We start from the raw sequence: 23,297 nt of genomic DNA, 5'->3' as shown, positions 1-23,297 counted from the left end.
TACAGGAGTAATTAGGGTTAAGTGCCTTGCTCAAGGACACAGACCGATTTTTCACCTAGTCAACTCCTTTCGGTTACTGGTCCAACCCTCTTAACTGCTAGGCTACCTGCCGCCCCTGACTAGAGGTATCATTGGTTAAAGGGAGTTGAGAATGTCTATCTTCCAGCTGTGATCTCAGCCTGGCTTTCAGCATCAGCGAGCCAGTGTTGCAGATGTCAGTTTGGGTTATGTTATTCTGCTCTGAGTCAACTGAGTCTCCCCTCACTGCACTCAGCACTAGTCCCAGAAGAAGAGATTGGTTTGGAGAACAAGTATATCTAGGCTATGTTCATGTATAGCTTTAGAGGTTTGTTTTATATTTTCTTTTAATTTGTCAATTAAGTTCATTTCTTAGAACAATCACATGAATATAAGGGTGACCTTTTTAAAGTCAGGACCGTAGCATTTCTGTACTGTATTATAGCAATGATAGAAAGAAATTTGTTGTTTACTGTCTGTCTGCACGGGTGAGTGAAATGCCAAGCAAGGTTGGAACTAATGTTTCCATTGACAATGTGTTGTCACTTACCTATAGAAAATATGTTCTCAATTAATCACACCGTAAGCTTGTCCAGTTACAATATCACGCCAATGACTGCTGCCATGATCTTTAGGTAAAGCCAACTGCGTTTAGGGGGACAGTTGCTCAACTCTAATGTTTCATTGCATAACTCAATTTCACTCCTTTAACTTAAACTTCCAGAAGCTTTGGTAATTCGAACACTTTGTTTGAACCTGTAACACTTTAGAAATGGGTATGCCCTAGTTATAATAAACCTGAAAATGTTATGCTTTAAGTCTTGAACTGCGCTATGGGTACACTAGAAGACCTAAACTCATTATCACACGTGAGGTTCAGTATTTCATCTCGACTGTCGTTGTTTGGCATCAAATGTATACCTGTCTTGTAGAGCAACTGCAGCGTTGTCGTTTGAAATGCTGTCAGACGTGAGGAACAGTTTCTCATTAGTCAGACAGATATTTGCTCCAAGGCCTCTAGGAAATTGTTGAGCGGTTTGAGGTTACCTAACCAGGGATCTTACAGCTGGCTGTACCCCACCCAGAACAGACTACAATCCATAGAAATGGAGCAGCTGACATAATGTTATCAAGGCAGGAGTGAGATTCTCGAGTGATTGATGTAGGCTAATGAATGGATGATACTGCTGCATTTAAAACAATCATGAACATGTACAACATTGTAACCAGTGTAATTGAGCTTGCAGACCACTCGAGAGGTGGGACAAGTACTGCATTGAGCAGAGAAGCATAGCACTGCCACCACCTATGTTTGAACTGGTATGATCCGGCATCAGTCTTGGATGCACCAGAACTCAACACAGATCCAGTACCTTGCCTAGTTAAATAAATCAAAACTTAAAGTATTCAAACGCCTTGACTTTATCCACATTTGTTGTGTTACAGTCCAAATATTATTATAAATATTATTTATTTTGACATTTTTGGGCACTGACCCAGACACACTATACCCCATGTCAAAGTGGATTTTTTTTTTTTGGGGGGGGACGGGACAAATAATACAAAATTAAAAGATGAAATGTCGAGTTAAAGTTTTCAACCCCTTTTATGACGAGCCTAAATAAGTTCAGGAGTAAAAATTAGCCTCCAGTTGCATGGACTCACTCTGTGTGTAATAATAGTGTTTAGCATCATTTTCTTTAATGACTGCCTCATTTCTGTGCCCCACATACAATTATCTGTAAGGCCCTTTAGTCAAGCAGTCCCTCACTGCAAACACAGATTTAACCACAAAGACCAAGGAGGTTTTCCAATGCCTTTCAAAGAAGGTCACCTATTTGTAGACAAAGCAGACATTGAATATCCCTTTGAGAATGGTGAAGTTATTAATTACACTTTGGATGGTGTATCAATACACACAGTTACTACAAAGATACAGGCTTCCTTCCTAGATCCGTTGCCGGAGAGGAAGGAAACCGCTCAGGGATTTTGTGACTTTAAAACAGTTTAGGCTGTGATGGGGGCGAACTGAGGATGGATCAACATTGTAGTTAGTCCACAATACTAACCTAGTTGACATGGTGAAAAGGAAGCCTGTACAGAATAAAAAAATATTCCAACACATGCATCCTGTTTGCAAGAAGGAACTAAGGTAATGTGGCAAAGTAATTAACACTGTTGTATTTAGGACAAAAAGTTATGTTTGGAGCAAATCCAATACAACACATTGGAATGTTATTGGAATGCTTGTTATTGTTATGTACGTGGGAGTTTTTCAGGATAAAAAGAAATGGAATGGCGCTAAGCACAAGTAAAATCCTAGAGGAAAACCTAGTTGTCTGCTTTCCACCAGACACTGGGAGATTAATTCACCTTTCAGCAGGACAATCTAAAACACAAGGCCAAATCTACACTGGAGTTGCTTACCAAGAAGACAGTGAATGTTCCTGAGTGGCCGCGTTAGTTTGGACTTAAATGGGCTTAAATCTATGGCAAGACTTAAATGGTTGTCTAGCAATGATTAACACCAATTTGACAGAGCATGAATAGTTAAAATAATAATTGAGAAATATTGTACAATCCAGGTGTGCAAAGCTCTTTTGACTTGCCCAGAAATACTCACCACTGTAATCACTGCCAAAGGTGATTCTAACATGACTGAGGGGAATTAATACTTATGTAAATGAGAGGTTTCTGTATTTCATTTTCAATACATGTTTTTTTTAATCATGTTTTCACTTTCTCATTATGGGGTATTGTGTGTCGATGGGTGAGGAAAAACATATTTAATCGGTTTTGAATTCAGGCTATAGCACAACAACATGTGTAATAACTCTAGGGGTATGAATACTTTTTATGAAGGCACTGTACAGCAAACAATTCTATTTTTACTAGAGACATACAATTTCATTAGATAATGTGGATTAGAGAGAAGTCCTGCTCAATTCCTGTAACCCATTGAACATTGATACAACAATAATTCACATTGAAAGAATTGCATGCGTCTTGTTACAAATAACAATGTTCATTAGATATAATTCATGGGCCCGTTATAACTAGGGCCCTAGGTTTTTCCCTGGGTTTGTCAAACACTCTAGTTTAATGAAGCATGCCGGAGGTTGGTATGATTTGTTCCCTCTCTCCCCTGCAGCACATGGTGCACATGGTGCGGTGGCAGTGGCCAATCACGGGGGCCAGGTGGGGGGCCATGGACATGGTCTGGGCTCTGTGCTCCGGGACCTGGTGAAGCCTGGGGACGAGAACTTGCGGGAGATGAACAAGAAGCTGCAGAACATGTTGGAGGAACAGCTGACAAAGAACATGCATCTACAGAAGGTAGGCTGCTGTACGCTACAGAAGGTAGGCTGCTGTACGCTACAGAAGGTAGGCTGCTGTACGCTACAGAAGGTAGGCTGCTGTACGCTACAGAAGGTAGGCTGCTGTACGCTACAGAAGGTAGGCTGCTGTACGCTACAGAAGGTAGGCTGCTGTACGCTACAGAAGGTAGGCTGCTGTACGCTACAGAAGGTAGGCTGCTGTACGCTACAGAAGGTAGGCTGCTGTACGCTACAGAAGGTAGGCTGCTGTACGCTACAGAAGGTAGGCTGCTGTACGCTACAGAAGGTAGGCTGCTGTACGCTACAGAAGGTAGGCTGCTGTACGCTACAGAAGGTAGGCTGCTGTACGCTACAGAAGGTAGGCTGCTGTACGCTACAGAAGGTAGGCTGCTGTACGCTACAGAAGGTAGGCTGCTGTACGCTACAGAAGGTAGGCTGCTGTACGCTACAGAAGGTAGGCTGCTGTACGCTACAGAAGGTAGGCTGCTGTACGCTACAGAAGGTAGGCTGCTGTACGCTACAGAAGGTAGGCTGCTGTACGCTACAGAAGGTAGGCTGGGTTGGGGAAACTGTTGAGGGTGGTGGTCATGCTAGTGAATTAAATGATTTGTGTTCCGTAAACACATTGGATGTGTTTTTAAGTGGTTCAGAACCTGTGGACATCCCTGGGGCCTGTAGTTAAAGTGTGGGGATCCATACCAATGACCACTGACTGGGTGATGTGTGTGTAGTCAGTGTGACTGTGCGTGTGTAGGTGGCATGCCTGCCTGTGTGCTGCTGTCGTCCAGCTCTGAGACTAGCGCATCATGGGGGGGGAGTATTCATCACAGGCCAAGGCGTGGGCGCTCCTTAATGTTCAAATGGTTTTCTATGCAGAAATAGAAATGGGTCTCCTCCAAGCAAAGCATGGTGGCGCAGTCTCATGTGTTTGATGGGATTACAGTGTGGTGTTTCTATCTTCATGCAGATTTTTACCTCAGAACACGAACCTATCAAATGTCTCCTGGCCTTTTGACGAACTGTGGTGAAGTAATGGGGGGAGGGCTCTTTCCACTGTCCATACTGAGTGGTAACTGACCCTGCTCTGTTTAGTGTTGCATCAGTAATACTGTGAGATGTCTGTGTTTAATATTTTTGTGTGTGTGTGTGTGTGTGTGTGTGTGTAAGCTGGTTAGCTACAGTGAGGGGGTGTAATGCTGAAGTCGGTCTTGGAGACAGTCTGGATCCTTGGCTGTGTGGTGTGTAGGAGTGCTGCGTGCCCATGGGGAGTTGTAGGTTACACAAACACCCGGCTTAAACTTTGGCTTGGAAGACACCCGAGAAATCTAGGATAGGACTTGCAGGCACTCTGGCTCTGCGTAAAAATAAAGCTAGCCTGAAATTCTGTTGTAGTCCTCTTCGATATCCAAAATGAAGAAATATACACTTTTTAAATTTTTTATTTATAGACAGCCGTGCCGATGATCCTCTTTGACGTTGTCATCGTAAAATATAATAATTTATGCATGATACATTTTCTGAGAACTTCATGCATTGGTTTTATGCAGATAGGAGCTCAATTACAGTGCCCAAAAATATGCCAAGGGATAGACTGTATACAAAATTACTCATCCAAGAATGAGACATGGAGAATTGTCATTCAGTCACAAAGCCTTTACATGGCAGCTGGAAGAAGCGGCTGCAGGCTCTGACATGAGCATCCCAACGCTGGTGGCAGTTGTACCATGCTTGTTAACAGCAACATAACGGTTTGCTTTTATCCAAATTTAAATGAGAAAAATCTTGATCTGATTTAAACAGATAAGAGGGTGCTCAAGGGGAGAGCAACCATGTGTAGCTGCCCCCATCCCTCTCCTCCTTCTCCTTTGCTCATGCCTTTCCACCCACCCCCTTCCCTCCCTCCTGCTACCAAGCAGCCCTTCAGGCATGGGCTCCTAATCATGCACTAGAACATGATGAAGCAGTGTCACAGCCCACCAGAGCAGAATGACAGGGCGCCATGGCGGAAGTGCAAGACGGTTGTGTTCGCTACTGGTGAACCTGCAGATGGGCAGGCAGGCTCCTGGTTGCCCCCATCTTCTCTCTGGATTCCAGGGGCAGCGGCGGGCAGCGAGCTCATGAATATTTAGTGCCTGTTGGGGCCGCCAGCCCAGAAACAAACAGGCCTGTTAATATTTCATGGCTCTTGCTTTAGTGAGCACACAGAGGATGGGAACGTTGGCTTTTTATGGGAGGAGATTGCAGCTGAACCCGAGTCCGTCTGTCTAATGGCTCCCCCGCACCCTCCACGCTATAATTGTCACTGTTACAGTTCTTTCCCAACACCTTGAATCAACTCTCTGAAGTTCAGTAGTCCGTAGCTGAAGTACATCAGAATGGAAGAGGATGCATGATGAAAGAAATGTCTTGCAGTTACATATGAAGCTGCCTGAAATTAGCAGAGGTTGTTGTTTGTACCCAGCTTTGTGGTATTAAAATAGCAATTTATGTGTTTGTCTTTTTTTTTAGGATCTTGAAGTTCTGTCTCAGGAGATTGTCCGTTTAAGTAAAGACTCAAGTTATGGAGCTGGCTCAGCCATGGGCTAAAAGACTGGACCCAGTCCTGCCGACCAGCACTTCTCCTTCACTCTCATCACCTGTTTCTGTGGCTAATAAGAGAACACTACTCATCCATGCTGACTGACTGAACTTCTGGCCGGGAACGCAGAGAAATGGAGAGAGGGGAAGGGGGGGTTAGTTATTTTGCAACTGCTTTACAACTGAATGTACTTATTGTAACATGTCTTGGTTCTTTCTGTAACTCTTGAGAAAAATAGCATATTGTGGCCTGACTTCTATGACAGGCTGCTCTGTCTGCTCTTTCTGCTCTCTTCCCCCCCCCCCCACACACACACACACTGGTGTGCTCTGAAGAATGCAACGCTGGCAGGAACCAGGATGCCAGGAAATCTCTAGGACAGTGCATTACTGGTTCACATCTTCAAGAGATTGTTTAATGTCGTGAATAACGAGACATTCTGCTTACTCATACAGAGAGGCTTAAGCTGTTGTGTTTTGCCTGTACTCGTATTAATTTCGCTAAACTTCAAACTCTGCAACTCTTGTTTTTTTTTTTTTGTATGAATCTTGTATATATGAATATGAAAAATCAACTGTAGTAATTTATCGGTCTCTGAGTTAGAAGTATTGCATATGAAGCAAAATTATTGTCAAAGATTTACATCCGGCATAGATTATAGATGCTGTGTCCAGTTGAATATGTCTGGGAAAATAGCAAGTATCCTAAAGCCAGTAGTACAGTAATTAGACAAAAACCTCAATAGATTGCATAGCCTATCGTCTGACTAGCATTGCGGACTGGACCAAACCACCGGTGTCTCGACTCACTGGGTTAGATCTCTGTGCTCTTTTAGTTTGCACCCAGCACCAGGGCTGTGACTGCAGCAGAGGATGAGGCCTTGGCTGCTTGAGCATCTGCTGTCAACTTGAATAGGCTGTCCAGGAACTGGCTAGATGCCTGCTTTGTGCCCCGCTTTCAAATGTCACTTTGGCTGCTTTCTCTATCCCCAATTACCCCCCCATGGCTAGATTTGTGGATGTAATTCCGGCTTAACTCCACTTTGATATGTTGTTAAGATATGAGATTATAGATGCACTAAGAAACAGAGGATTCTCTTTGGGAGGATTAATTAGTTTGAGAACTAATCTCCCCCTGGCTAAGGTCTAACAGCAGTGTTGGTAGTCTGAGTGAAACTCTTCCATTCCCTCTGGCCAAGCTCATCAGAATGGTCTCGGAGTTTCACATGGACTGGAAACTCCTCACAAATAATTATCTGGCGTCGTTACCCGGCCATTACCGTTTTTATAAGAAGAACTGGCCAAGTGTACTGGAGTGACGGTCCAGATGAGGGTAGCTTGGATCATGTGAAGTTGGGCTCTTCGTTTGCCTTTGACTAATTTAGCAAATGTATTATTTGAAGTGATTTCTCAACGTGACTGATCAACAGTAGCTTGGCAGATGAAATGTGGGATCGTTTAAGTGGACGTGAACGTGTGTACTGGTGTTAGCCTTTCACACTTTGAGACAAGTTTCCCTTATTTGAGGATGTTTTTACTTCAGACCTCAGTGAAAACTTTAGGAACAAACAGATTGGTCCATTGGAAGCCCCACAAGAGTCTTATCTCCTGTCTACATATCTTCCTGAAATTAAGAAGGATATAAATGTACATCACTAGTTAATGTCATTTAACATTACTTTTATCTTTAACATTTTTAAATTATCTTTTTTTTATAGCAGTAATCTGTGTAATGCTAAGTTTATACAGTAATGTACCATAGGCATGTTTGGCGGATGTGTTCCGGAAATTTCTTTGAACACCCAGACCCATTGGAGACAAAATGGACTTTGATTCAGATGAGTATATTGGGTATAATAGGTGATACTGTAGATAAGTACACTCTGCACTTTTTCCAATACATTAAAGATTGTGTGCTTTATTTAAACAATCCTCTCCCCTTTTACTTAAATGTTTGAATTGCCAAACTCAGCTACAGCAAAGTCCTCATAACTACTAACAGATATAATCATTCAGGGTTTTATTAAAAGGTCAAATATACAACCCAGCACTCGACTGCTTCCCCAGTGGACTATTCCTTTCCTTCAGATGTATGCATTTGTCAACTGTTTCTCCAGCTAAATGATATTCATGCAGTGTCAATAAAAATGGCTGTAAAATGTATTCCATGTCTAATCTCTTTGGTGATTTGTCATTTCGGAAAGTAAGAGCAACTTGTTTCCCTAACTTGTAGAGAATAGAAGGTGGATCTGAAGTTATATTTGCGCTCGTGTTTCTACAGTTGTCAGTATGTCTCCCTTACGTATAGCTCAACACCTCTGTTCGAACACCTGCTGAGTTCATATTGTGTGTAAACTAATATGCTGAAACAAGGACATGTGAGACAAACGACAATCTCACAAACATTTTGTGGGATTGTGTTCTTTATAGTTGTTGATGACTGGTCGCTGCACCACTCCAAATGTTCTCTCTCCTATGCCTGCTGTTAGAAAACAGCAACTATTATTTGTGTATTCTTTGAGCATTTGATAATTCTGTCCCTGTTGAGAGCAGTGATTCTTTTTTGTTTTCTGTACCACCAAATGCCTTTTGCTCTGTCCGGAGTACCCTACTTGTGCATTTTACCAGTAAGCCCTATGGTCTCTTGAGTCATCTCAAGTACCCCCTGTGGATTGGCCAAGTACCCCCAGGGGTACTAGCACCTCCGGTGGAGAACCACTGCTTTAGGCTGTTTACACAGCCAATCTAAGAACCCAATTCAGATTTTATTCTGACTGTCCATACTCATATCCCTTTCATTCCTAGTCAAAAAACCTGCCAACTTCAGCATGCCGACAGCATTTGACCATTCTTTACTTTGTACAGTTCGTTCGGAAAGTATTTAGACGCCTTTTTCCACATTTTATTATGTTAGACTTATCCTAAAATTGATTAAATAGTTTTCCCCCTTCATCAATCTACACACTACTCCATAATGACAAAGCAAAAACTTTTAAAAAACTTTTTAAAAACTTTTTAAAAACTCTTATGGAATAGAGGACGCTTGCGTCCCACTTGGCCAAAAGCCAGGGAAAATGCAGCGTGACATATTCAAATAAAATGATATAAAAATCAAATTTTCGTTAAATCACACATGTAAGATCCTAAATTAAAGCTACACTCGTTGTGAATCCAGCCAACATGTCAGATTTTAAAAAGGCTTTTCGGCAAAAGCATAAGAAGCTATTATCTGATGATAGCACAACAGTAAACAAAGAGGGTAGCATAATTCAACCCTGCAGGCGCTACACAAAACGCAGAAATAAAATATAAAACATGCCTTACCTTTGACGAGCTTCTTTTGTTGGCACTCCAATATGTCCCGTAAACATCACAATTGGTCCTTTTGTTCGATTTAATTCCGTCCATATATTTCCAAAATGTAAATTCATTTGGCGCGTTTGATCCAGAAAAAAACAGCTTCCAAATTGCGCAACGTAAATACAAAATATTTCAAAAGTTGCCTGTAAACTTTGCCAAACCATTTCAAACTACTTTTGTAATACAACTTTAGGTATTTTTAAACGTTAATAATTGATCAAATTGAAGACTGGTCTATCTGTGTTCAATACAGGAAGACAACAAACCAAGCTACTTTTCAAGTCTTGTGCAACTATCAACAGTGTTAAGCAGTTCCTAGATGGCCATACTTCTTCATTGCACAAAGGAATAACCTCAACCAAATTCCAAAGACTGGTGACATCCAATGGAAGCGGTAGGAACTGAAAACAAGTTCCTAAGAAATATTGTTTCCCAATGAGTACTCAATGAACAGAGACCTAAAAAAAAAAAAAAATCTGAATGGTCAGTCCTCGGGGTTTTGCCTGCTACATAAGTTCTGTTATACTCACAGACATGATTCAAACAGTTTTAGAAACTTGAGTGTTTTCTATCCTAATCTACTAATAAATGCATATCTTATATTCTTGGCATGAATAGCAGGAAGTTGAAATTGGGCACGCTATTTATCCAAAAGTGAAAATGCTGCCCCTATACCTCAAGAAGTTAATGTGTGCAAATGTATATATAAAAATGAAAAATGACATTTGCATATGTATTCAGACCCTTTAACCAGTACTTTGTTGAAGCACCTTTTGCAGTGATTACAGTCTCGAGTCTTGGGTATGACACTACAAGCTTGGCACACCTGTATTTGGGGAGTTTCTCCCATTCTCACTCAAGGACATTAAGAGACCTGTCCCGAAGCCAGTCCTGCGTTGGCTTAGGGTTGTGTCCTGTTGGAAGGTGAACCTTCACCCCAGTCTGAGAACCTGCTTCAGAGCGCTCAGGACTTCATTAAGGATCTCTCTGTACTTTGCTCTGTTAGTCTTTTCCTAGATACTTACTAGTCTCCCAGTCTCTGCCCCTGAAAAACATCACCACAGCATGATTCTACCAACCATGCTTCAATGTAGGGATGGTGCCAGGTTTCCTCCAGACGTGATGCTTGGCATTCAGGCCAAAGAATTCAATCTTGGTTTCATCAGACCAGAGAATCTTGTTTCTCATGGTCTGAGTCTTTTTTGGTGCCTTTTGGAAAACTCCAAGTGGGCTATCATGTGCCTTTTACTGAGGAGTGGCTTCTGTCTGGCCACTACCATAAGGCCTGATTTGGTGGAGTGCTGCAGAAGAACTCTGGAGCTCTGTCAGTGACCATCGAGTTCTTGGTCACCTCTCTGACCAAGGCTCTTCTCCCCCGATTGCTCACTTTGGCTGGGCGCCCAGCTCTAGGAAGAGTCTTGATTGTTCCAAACTTCTGTCACTTAAGAATGATGGAGGCCACTGTGTACTTGGGGACCTTCAATGCTGCAGACATTTTTTTCATTTTTTTGTACCCTTCCCCAGATCTGTGCCTCGACACAATCCTGTGGACAATTGCAGACAATTCCAATTCCTTCAACTTCATGTCTTGGTTTTTGCTCTGACATGCACGGTCAACTGTTGTATCTTATATAGAGAGGCGTGTGTCTTTCCAAATCATGTCCAATCAATTGAATTTACTACAGTTGGACACCAATCAAGTTGTAGAAACAGCTCAAGGATGATCCATGGAAACAGGATGCACGTGAGCTTAATTTTGAGTCTCATAGCAAAGGGTCTGAATACTTACGTAAATAAGGTATTTATTTTTTACATTTTTAAAAATTTGTCAAATTCTAAACCTGTTTTTGCTTTGTCATTATGGGGTATTGTGTGTAGATTGAGGAATTAAATTAGTGTAATCAATTTTAGAATGAGGCTGTAACAAATTGTGGGAAAAGTAAAGTGATCTGAACACTTTCCAAATGCACTGTAACTGAAAACGTATTGCTGGTAACAAAGCCTGTACTTTTATTTCCGCCTACCGAGGTAGTTATGATTGCGGTATTATATTTAAAAGTCCCGCCAACGCCTCAGTATAAATCATGGCCTTTCATCTTACTGGCTTTGGCACGCATTAAATCATGAATGTTCGATTGTTGTCCGACATCAAACTTGTCCTTGTCAATCGCAAAGCTTCACAGAAATGCTTTTAATGGATCTCTATTTTAAATGTTCTGTATATAGGTCTTTCCTTCAGCTGTTCTTGTCTGTCGTCTCAAATGCTTTGTCATTGAGCCTCGTGGAACGGTGCATGCCATTTCATTTATTTAATTGACAGGTAAATATTAAAGGTCCTTTTTTTAATTTTAATAAAAAACTATGGGATAATATGCATACGTTTCTAACTTGGCCTGCTAGCGATTTGTAGTTTCTCTCTTCGGCCAAAATAAATAGTGGGGAGTTTTGAAATTGTGCAAATTAGATTCCATTATATTCTTACTGTAAAATACTGTATATGTGTGTTGCCTGATAAGGGCAGGGGAATGTCTGTTTTAATGAACTAAATAACTATTTAAGTTGCATTTATTTAAGTTGCTTCTACAGAAACCGAGCCTAAAACCTCGGAGTTCAAGCAATGCAGATGTAGCAGCATGGTGGCTAGGGGAAAAACTCCCTAAAAAGGCTGGACCTAGGAAGAAACCTAGAGAGGGAACCAGGCTTTGAGGGGTGGCTGGCCAGTCCTCTTCTAGGTGTACCGGGGGTAGATTAAAGTACATGGCCATATCATTCTTTAAGATGTTCAAATGTTTATAGATGACCAGCAGGGTCATATAATAATCGGTGGTTATAGTGGGTGCAACATATCAACACCTCAGGAGTAAATGTCAGTTGGCTCTTCATAGCCGAGAGCGACTGCAGCACGACAAGGTAGCATGTACAGTGAAAAGGTCAGGGTTCCATAGCCGCAGGCAGATCAGCAGAAACTAGATCCTCAGCATGAACAAGTGGGCAGGCAATGGGGACAGCCAGGAGTCATCAGTCCAGGTAGTCCTCATGCATTATCCTAGGGCTCAGGTCCTCCTGGAGGGAAATGGGAAAATTAGAGGGAGCTTGCCTAAGATCTCACAGGACACCAGATAAGACAGGAGAAATACACCAGACATGACAGACTGACCCTGGCACAAAGACTATTGCAGCATAGATACTGGAGACAGAGATGGGGTTGTGGGTCACTGTGGCCCTGTCCAAATTTACCCTCGGACAGGGCCGATAAGGCAGGATATAACCCCACCCACTTTGCAAAAGCACAGCCCCCCCACACCACCAAAGGGATATCAACAGACCACTAGCGTACTACCCTGAGACAAGGACGAGCATAGCCCACGAAGATCTCCCCACCGCACAAGCCCAAGTACAGGAAGGAAGATCACGTCAGTGACTCAACCTACTCAGGTTGAGTATAGCGGAAAAAGCCTGGCACGACGTGATGCACACCTAGGGACGGCATGGGAGAGTGTGAGCAAGCCAGTTACTCAGCCCCCGTAATAGGGTCTGAGGCAGAGAATCCCAGTGGAGAGAGGGGACCCGGCAAGGCAGAGACAGGAAGGGTGGTTCATCACTCCAGTGCCTTGCCATTCACCTTCACACTCCTGGGCCAGACTACACTTAATTGTAGGACCTACTGAAGAGATGAGTCTTCAGTAATGACTTAAAGGTTGAGACCGTGTCTGTCTCTCTCACAAAGCTTGGCAGACCATTCCATAGAAATGCAGCTCTATAGCAGAGAGCCTTGCCTCCAGCTGTTTTAGGAACAATGAGGCCTGCGTCTTATGACTGTAGCGTAGTGTACTGCAGGACCAAAATGGTGAGATGGGTAGGAGCAACTCTATGTAATGCTTTGTAGGTTAGCAGTAAAACCTTGAAATCAGCTCTAGCCTTAACAGGAAACCAGCACTGGAGTAACATGATCAAATCTTTTGGTTCTAGTCAAGATTCTAGCAGCCGTATTTAGCATTGGTAGCCAGATAGTAGAGCATTGCTGTAGTCTAATCTTGAAGTGACAAAAGCATGGATTAGCTTTTCTGCATTCTTTTTGGACAAACATTTTCAGATTTCTTTCAATGTTACGAAGATAGAAAAAGGCTGCTCTTAATCTTTTTGATCTGTTCGTCAAGAGATCAGTATCCAGAGTAACACAGAGGTCCTTCACAGATTATTTCAGACGACTGTACAACTATCAAGATTCATTGTCAGATCTGACAGCAGATCTCTTGTTTCTTGGGACCTAGAGGATGATCATTGTAAACAGGATGCACCTGAGCTCAATTTCGATTCTCATCGCAAATAGTCTGAATGCTGAGGTAAATAAGGTATTTATGTTTATTTGTTATAAATGTGCAAACATTTGTATTGTGTGTAGATTGATGGATTTTTTATTTATTTTTAGAATAAGGCTGTAATGTAACAGTGGAAAAAGTCCAGGGGTCTGAATACTTTCCGAATGCACTGTATACGGTTAAGAATGAAGTATTCAGAACCTTTGCTACGAGACTCTAAGTTGAGCTCCGTTGCATCCTGTTTCCATTGATCATCCTTGAGATGTTTCTACAACTTGGAGTCCACCTGTGGTAAATTCAATTGATTGGACAGGATTTGTAAAATCACACACCTGTCTATATATGCTCCCATAGTTGACAGTGTATGTCAGAACAAAAACCAAGCCATGAGGATGAAGGAATTGTCCGTAGAGCCCTGAAACAGGATTGTGTTGAGGCACAGATCTGGAGAAGGGTACCAAAAAATGTCTGCAGCATTGAAGGTCCCCAAGAACACAGTGGCCTCCATTCTTAAATGGAAGAAGTTTTGAACCACCAAGACTCTTCCTAGAGCTGGGCGCCCAGCCAAACTGAGCAATCGGGGGAGAAGGGTCTTGGTCAGGGAGGTGACCAAGAACTCGATGGTCACTCTGACAGAGCTCCAGAGTTTCTCTTTGGAGATGTGGAGATGGGAGAACCTTCCAGAAGGACAACCATCTCTGCAGCACTCCACCAAATCAGGCCTTATGGTAAAGTGGCCAGACGGAAGCCACTCTTCAGTAAAAGGCACGTAACAGCCCGCTTGGAGTTTGCCAAAAGGCACCAAAAGACTCTCCGACCATGAGAAACAAGATTCTCTGGTCTGATGAAACCAAGATTGAACTCTTTGGCCTGAATGCAAAGTGTCACGTCTGGAGGAAACCTGGCACCATCCCTACGGTGAAGCATGAAGGTGGCAGCATCATTCTGTGGGGATGTTTTTCAGCGGCAGGGACTGGGAGGTTAGCCAGGATTGAGGGGAAGATGAATGGCGCAAAGTACAGAGAGATCCTTGAAGATGAGCTCTTCAGACTGGGGTGGAGGTTCACCTTCCAACAGGACAACGACCCTAAGCACACAGCCAAGACAATGCATTGGCTTCAGGACAAGTCTCTGTCCTTGAGTGGCCCAGCAAGAGCCCAGACTTAAACCCGAATGATTACCTCTGGAGAGATCTGAAAATAGTTGTGCAGCGACACTCCCGATCCAACCTGACAGAGCTTGAGAGGATCTGCAGAGAATGGGAGAAACTCCCCAAATACAGGTATGCCAAGCTTGTAGCGTCATACCCAAGAAGAATCAAGGCTGTAATAACTGCCAAAGGGGCTTCAACAACGTACTGAGTATAGGGTCTGAATACTTATAAAAATATTATTTCAGTTTTTATTTGTAATAAATTAGCATCAGAAACATTCTATTGTCGTCCGACATCAAACTGTCATTATGAAAAAGTATAAACACAAAACGACAGCCTCTGCCTGACATCAGCCCAGTGTTCCAAATAACATACTTGCTCGATTTTTAAAACCAGTAAATCCATACGTTTAAAAACACATTTTGTAAATGTCAACCTAGCAAGCCAGGCAACTAAAACTTTCTAAACAACGTTTTGGTTTGTTGCTAGATTATAGCTGACAATGTCTTAGCTACTTTTATTCATTATTACAGGAAAATAAACCCACCACAACAATAGTTATTTACAAGGTAAAATGGCTGATGGTTGTGAAATAAAAGTAGGTAATTCTATAAGATAATTTTAGAACTCCTGCACTATCTAGTCACAGATGTATTTGGTCTTGTTGCTGTAGCAGCCCAGTAACCACAACAGACATTGCAACAGTCGCAGAGACATTTAACTTTTTTCATGTCTGTGCAACAAGAAAACTGACAGTCGCAGCGACGGTCTACAGACACTCCACCAGAGTATAAATTAAATGTAGTTTTGACCAGCGAAACTTGTCATATTCTGATAGAGTACCACAGTATGAGTCATAATACCCATACAACCTAGTGGTCAACAGGGAAATGGTTCCAATCATTTTCCCACCATTCATTTTTCATTCATTCTCTCAACCAGCTTCACGAGGTAGTCACCTGGAATGCATTTCAATTAACAGGTGTGCCTTCTTAAAGTTAATTTGTGGAATTTCTTTCCTTCTTGATGCGTTTGAGCCAATCAGTTGTGTTGTGACAAGGTAGGGGGATATACAGAAGATAGTCCTATTTGGGAAATGACAGTCCATCATTACTGTAAGACATGAAGGTCAGTCAATTGAGAAAATGTCAAGAATTTTGAACGTTTCTTCAAGCACAGTCGCAAAAACCATCAAGCGATATGAAATTGGAAGACCCAGAGTTACCTCTGCTGCCGAGGATAAGTTCATTAGAATCAAATCAAAGTTTATTTGTCACGTGCGCTGAATACAACAGTTACAGTTAAATGCTTACTTTAACAGATTCTAACCAATGGTGCAAAAAAGGTATAAGGTGACTAATAGGTAAAGAAATAAAACAACAGTAAAAAGACAAGCTATATACAGTAGCGAGGCTATAAAAGTAGCGATGCTACATACAGACACCGGTTAGTCAGGCTGATTGAGGTAGTATGTACATGTAGATATGGTTAAAGTGACAATGCATATATGATGAACAGAGAGTAGCAGTAGGGTAAAAGAGGGGGTGGTGGGTGGCAGGACACAATGCAAATAGTCCGGGTAGCCATTTGATTACCTGTTCAGGAGTCTTATGGCTTGGGTGTAAAAACTGTTGAGAAGCCTTTTTGTCCTAGACTTGGCACTCCGGTACCGCTTGCCATGCGGTAGTAGAGAGACCAGTCTATGACTTGGGTGGCTGGGATCTTTGACAATTATTAGGGCCTTCCTCTGACACCGCCTGGTGTAGAGGTCCTGGATGGCAGGCAGCTTAGCCCCAGTGATGTACTGGGCCGTACGCACTATCCTCTAGGACCTTGCAGTCAGAGGCCGAGCAATTGACGTACCAGGCAATGATGCAACCAGTCAGGATGCTCTCGATGTTGCAGCTGTAGAACCTTTTGAGAATCTGAGGACCCATGCCAAGTCTTTTTAGTTTCTTGAGGTGGAATAGGCTTTGTCGTGCCCTCTTCACGACTGTCTTGGTGTGTTTGGACCATTCTAGTTTGTTGATGTGGACACCAAGGAACTTGAAGCTCTCAACCTGCTCCACTACAGCCCCGTCGAAGAGAATGGGGGCGTGCCCGGTGCTCCTTTTCCTGTAGTCCACAATCATCTCCTTAGTCTTGGTTACGTTGAGGGATAGGTTGTTATTCTGTCACTACCCGGCCAGGTCTCTGACCTCCTCCCTATAGTCTGTCTCGTCGGTGATCATGCCTACCGCATTTGTGTAGTCTGCAAACTTAATGATGGTGTTGGAGTCATGCCTGGCCATGCAGTCGTGGGTGAACAGGGAGTACAGGAAAGGACTGAGCACGCACCCCTGGGGAGCTTCGGTGTTGAGGATCAGCGTGGCAGATGTGTTGCTACCTACCCTCACCACCTGGGGGCGGCCCGTCAGGAAGTCCAGGATCCAGTTGCAGAGGGAGGTGTTTAGTCCCAGGGTCCTTAGCTTAGTGATGAGCTTTGAGGGCACTATGGTGTTGAACGCTGAGCTGTTGTCAATGAATAGCATTCTCACATAAGTGTTCCTTTTGTCCAGGTGGGAAAGGGCAGTGTGGAGTGCAATAGAGATTGTATCATCTGTGTGGGCGGTATGCAAATTGGAGTGGGTCTAGGGTTTCTGGGATAATGGTGTTGATGTGAGCCATTACCAACCTTTAGAGGCTAACTTTTGGCAAATGTACTCATGGGTGCATCAAGTAATTTAAGCCACTCCTGTGGGTCTGAGGTTGAGATCAATCTTATGGTGTGCACATTGGACACAGGACGAGAGCCAGAATAAAGTTAGCAGCACTAAAGTAGGACAGGCCATCAAAGATTAACATATAGAGGTGAATAGAGTACATTATTCATAGAATAAAAAATCATGGGTAGTTGTACCAATCTCATAAAAATTGTGTTATTGCATACCCAGGTGACATGATGGATGTTGTACTTGTAAGAGAGCTGTTTGGACTTAAAAAGGGTTCAAGCACTGCACCAAACATCTGCTAATACAAAATGGCACCAGGAACTGCATGCGATTTGTGTTCTTCACTGACCTCTAAACAAATCTCTAGACCATGGATAAATCATAGAACCGCTTAAAGCTAAAGTAGACATCTGGCCTGTGAACACACATGTAGCCCTCCATCCCTTCAATCATTCAGTCGTTAAGCCTTATGACTTAGAAGAAATTGTGTGTCTGTGTTAGCAGTGTGCCGATTTGTTAAGCAGGTGCACTGGATTTAGTGATGATTGACAGATGGGCTTGTGGGGAAACTCAACCTTTTCCCACCTTGCAAGGTGGGATTACGAACTGAGCGACAACTTAATGGGAAGTGAGACTGAGGAGAATTAACACGTTAAAAGTTGATGTGTTGCTGCTTGTAGGAACTAGATGTATTTTTTTTTTTAGAACGTGTAATATAGCCTAGGTGTACATTCGTTCTAAATTTGTTTTATTGATGTCATATCTTCTGAAGTGCATATGTTTTGTTACGCTAATTGCTTTTCTTGTATTTCCTTTCCCATTGGGAAATGAAGTATCGAAAGGTGAAGACAAGTTTTATTGAGTTAATTTAGAACAAGATATCGACGAATTTGGTGGTTAAGGTTAATTGTTGTGTCATGGTACCAACCTTTCCAATCTGTTTTTAATTAAACACAATTCACTGAGGTGTCTCGCTCGTCTCTCATAATTGGAATGATGTGGGCCTACAGTGGTGGTTCAACAGTAGAATTAAGTTTTCCTCCTGAGTTCTGAATTATTCAGTTAATACCTTTATGTTTACCTCAGGGGTGCTTCTGAACCAGTCTCTGAGACGTGTTCTCTATTCACCCAATAGTGAATAATTCCATGAACTGGTAACGAGTAGATCGCTTTAGAGTGATTCCATAATATACTCTACGGGCATATCAAAGTTCCAGATCTCTGCTAGTTAAAGTTATGGCCCATTTTATACAGATACATTGGCACCTTAGGCGTTCCTTTTACACATCCTTCAAATCACCAGCAAAGGGTGACTATTTTGAATCCATTTTAATATAATTATGTTTGTAATGCTTACAAATTGGATCATAACTCTAAAAGTAGCAGAGATCCTGCTCGGTCAACAATATAGACAATGTGCCACTTTTTTTTCCCAATATTCTTGTTTAAATGACTATAATAAATGTTTTTTGGAAATCAAAATACCACTCATATTAGAGAGAAAGTTGTAAAGCTTCATATGACACCAATTTTAGCTTTGTAGGACCTACAGATGAAGCACAGTTAAAGGACGCCTGGGTAAGACCAAAATGTAATAAATATGTCAAAATTGATTAATTATTTCTCAATTATGCTTTTAGATACAAACGTCAAATATGTCAACAATCCTTCCACCAAAGGACCATTCTGTCGATTACATTTCGTGAAAATTCCCAATTCCCACTGTTGTTGAATTTGATACCTACTGTATTTTTTTTTATTACACCTAGTGGATCGAACGATGTGTTTAAGATATAAAGTAGGGCCAGCTAACACACGCCTCATACGTTGTTGTTTTGTGTGATAGTACACTATTTGTAAGTTATTCACTTCTCCTCCTCCCTCACTGCCTCTCAAGAGTCTGTCTTTTCTCCCTCTTGAAAAGATGTCATATAAAACAAGATGGCAAAAAAAGGAGACCAGAAAAATGAATTGGACAGACTGTCCTCCTGTCATCTAAGCAACACATTTAACTGGCAAATGAGAGAGTGCTGTAGTTGCCAATTGTAAATGAGCAGTCATGTTGTGAACAGCCTCTCAGCAGAAACAGCTGACCCTACCCTCCAGCCCACAACCCATAAAAAATTAAAGCAGGTTATTCCAGCTAATCAACAAAATCTGAGAAATTGCAAGCATTAAGACATGCCACACACGCTTAAGTATGGCAACACATGTTGCTACTTAAACTAAATAAATCACTATCACCTCTGTGATGGTAACATTGAATAAACCATCATATGCATGGTACATAATTAAGCTTTCCACTGGTACTGTATATACAGTGCCTTCTGAAATTATTCAGACCCCTTCACTTTTTCCACATTTTGTTACGTTACAGCCTTATTCTAAAATGGATTAAATCGTTTTTTCCCCTCATCAATTTACACACAATACCCAATAGTGACAAAGCAAAACCAGGTTTTTAGAAATTTATCAAATTTATAAAAATTTAAATATGGAAATATCACATTTATATAAGTATTCAGACCCTTTACTCAGTACTTTGTTGAGGCATCTTTGGCAGCGATTACAGCCTTGAGTCTTCTTGCATATGATGCTACACACACCTGTATTTGGGGAGTTCTCCCATTCTTCTTTGCAGATCCCCTCAAGCTATGTCAGGTTGGCTGGGGAATGTTGCTGCACAACTATTTTCAGGTCTCTCCAGAGATGTTTGATCAGGTTCAAGTCTGGGCTCTGGCTGGGCCACTCAAGGACATTCAGAGACTTGTCCCAAGGCCACACCTGCATTGTCTTGGCTGTGTGCTTATGGTTGTTGTCCTGTTGGAAGGTGAACCTTCGCGCCAGTCTGAGGTCCTGAGTTCTCTGGAGCAGGTTTTCATCAAGGTTCTCTCTGTACTTTGCTCCGTTCATCTTTCCCTAGACCCTGACTAGTCTTCCAGTCCCTGCAGCTGAAAAACATGCCCACAGCATGATGCTGCCAACACCATGTTTCGTCATAGGGATGGTGCCAGGTTTCCTACAGACTTGAAGCTTGGCATTCAGGCCAAATAATTGAAATTTGGTTTCATCAGACCAGATAATTTTGTTTCTCATGGTCTGGGAGTCTTTAGGTTCCCTTTGGCAAACTCCTAGTGGGCTGGCATGTGTCTTTTACTGAGGAGTGGCTTCCATCTGGCCACTTTACCATTGGTGGATTGCTGCAGAAACGGTTGTCCTTCTGGAAGGTTCTCCCATCTCCACAGAGAAACTTTGGAGCTCTGTCAGAGTGACCATCGGGTTCTTGGTCACCTCCCTGACCAAGGCCCGTCTCACCCGATTGCTCAGTTTGGCTGGGTGGCCAGCTCTAGGAAGAGTCTTGGTGGTTCCAAACTTCTTCCATTTAAGAATGATGGAGGCCACTGTGTTCTTAGGGACCTTCAATGCTGCAGACATTTTTTGGTACTCTTTTCCAGATCTGTGCCTCGACACAATTCTGTCTCGGAGCTTTACGGACAATTCCTTCATCCTCATGGCTTGGTTTTTGCTCTGACATGCACTGTGAACTGTGGGGCCTTGTATAGACAGATGTGTGCGTTTTTTTTTACATTATCTCCAATGAATTGAATTTACCACAGTTGGGCTCAAATTAAGTTGTAGAAACATCTCAAAGATGATCAATGGAAAGAGGATGCACCTGAGCTCGATTACGACTCTCATAGCAAAGGGTCTGAATACTTATGTAAATAAACTATTTCTGTTTTTATTTTTTGTAAATTTGCAAAAATGTCTAAACCTGTTTTCACTTTTTCATTATGGGGTATTGTGTGTAGATTGAGGATTATTTTTTATTTTATTTAATACATTTTAGAATAAGGTCTGAATACTTCCCGAAGGCACTCTATTTAATATACACAGTGGGGCAAAAAAGTATTGTCAGCCACCAATTGTGCAAGTTCCCCCACTTAAAAAGATGAGAGAGGCCTGTAATTTTCATCATAGGTACACTTAAACTATGACAGACAAAATGAGAAAAAAAAATCCTGAAAATCACATTGTAGGATTTTTAATGAATTTATTTGCAACACACAGTCTTCGTAAGCTTTGGGGTCCCGCATTGGCGGCTTGAAGTTGTTTTCATCAAAGTGGTCGGAGGTGTTTCGCTCGTCCAGGAACGAGGCGTTGGTGTCCGCGACGTGGCTGGCTTACCCTTATAATCCGTCTCATGTCTGAACCATTGAATTGTGACTCCACTTTGTCCCTGTACTATCATTTTCCCCTTTTGATTGCCTTACGGAGGTTGTAGCTGGTCTATTTCTACACGTCCATGTTATTTCACAGTGGTTTAGATGGTACAATGATTCTCTATTTTCTTAATTGACCGGGTGTCTTGAAGTGTGGGTATTTGTATTTGTTTTGTCCTTATAAAAATAAGCTTTTACTGTGTTTCAACCCGCATATTTTTGTTTTCTAGTTGTAACGGCAATCCACAAATAAAATAGATTTAAAATGAGAAAATCATTCAAATATATATATTTTTTTACATAATAGCCTACTGTAACAAACTAATGGAAATGTTAAGTTCTTTAAAATATTAAATTGTCGTATTCTGTTACTAAACACCTTAAATACAACCACATTTTGACCATCTTGGCGCTTTGAGGATGAAATGATCAGTAAGTTTTTGTCTTTTATGATATTTGTCTGAGAGTACTGCTAGAGTGTAAAATACATATACTGTATTCAGGAAAAGTCAGGGACAGGTGGGTTCAAGGTCTTTATTGAAATTAAGAAACTGAAAACGGTCAGATTGACCGCTTTGGTGGTTCTAGTGACCGTGGACGAATCAAATGCATTATTATTTAAGTATTGAAAAAAATGTGGGCTACAGAGAGACACAAAATAGTGCAATTTGAACTCGTATGGCATAAAGTATTACAAGCACTGGAGATATAAAAAAAAAGAGAATTGGTAAGGGATATTATTGTGGGAAGGACAGGATGGGTATGAATATAGTGGGAGCATGTGGTTCTGAGCATATGTCATTGTTTGTTGAAATGTATGTACACTACCGTTCAAAAGTTTGGGGTCACTTAGAAATGTCCTTGTTTTTAGAAAGTAAAGCACATTTTTTTGTCCATTAAAATAACATCAAATTGATCAGAAATACAGTGTAGACATTGTTAATGTTGTAAATCACTATTGTAGCTGAAAATAGCGGATTTTTAATGGAATATCTACATAGGCGTACAGAGGCCCATTATCAGCAACCATCACTCCTGTGTTCCAATGGCACGTTGTGTAATCCAAGTTAATCCATCATTTTTTTAAATTGATAATTAGAAAACTCTTTTGCAATTATGTTAGCACAGCTGAAAATGGTTGTTCTGATTAAAGAAGCAATAAAACTGGCCGCCTTTAGACTAGTTGAGTATCTGGAGCATCAGCATTTGTGGGTTCGATTACAGGCTCAAAATGGCCAGAAACAAAGAACTTTCTTCTGAAACTCATCAGTCTATTCTTGTTCTGAGAAATGAATGCTATTCCATGTGAGAAATTGCCAAGAAACTGAAGATACAGAGCTGTGTACTACTCCCTTCACATAACAGCACAAACTGGCCCTAACCAGGATAGAAAGAGAGAGTGGAAGGCCCCGGTGCACAACTGAGCAAGAGGACAAGTACATTTGAGTGTCTAGTTTGAGAAACAGACACCTCACAAGTCCTCAACTGGCAGCTTCATTCAATTGTACCCGCAAAACACCAGTCTCAACGTCAACAGGCGACTCCGGGATGCTGGCCTTCTAGGCGGAGTTACTCTGTCCAGTGTCTGTGTTCTTTTG

At 41.8% G+C, this 23,297-nt stretch overlaps 1 protein-coding gene across 6 annotated transcripts in view; it reads left to right on the top strand.

Annotated features, from left to right (window-relative positions):
- The window catches only part of LOC112232630 (GRIP1-associated protein 1), a 40,487-nt gene extending 32,391 nt beyond the window's left edge, over positions 1-8,096 (top strand). For all 6 annotated transcript variants that reach the window (XM_024399784.2, XM_024399782.2, XM_024399786.2 and 3 more), the window contains 2 exons: positions 3,170-3,354; positions 5,865-8,096. In XM_024399784.2, coding sequence (XP_024255552.2) covers positions 3,170-3,354; positions 5,865-5,942 — 263 coding nt within the window. In that variant the 3' untranslated portion in view covers positions 5,943-8,096. The remainder of the gene's footprint in view (positions 1-3,169; positions 3,355-5,864) is intronic.
- The last annotated feature ends 15,201 nt before the right edge of the window (positions 8,097-23,297 follow it).

Source organism: Oncorhynchus tshawytscha, linkage group LG16 (genome assembly GCF_018296145.1).
Source record: "Oncorhynchus tshawytscha isolate Ot180627B linkage group LG16, Otsh_v2.0, whole genome shotgun sequence".
NCBI classification, from domain to species: domain Eukaryota; kingdom Metazoa; phylum Chordata; class Actinopteri; order Salmoniformes; family Salmonidae; genus Oncorhynchus; species Oncorhynchus tshawytscha.
Note: the sequence above shows the minus strand (reverse complement) of the source record. Positions and strands in the feature narration are given on the sequence as shown.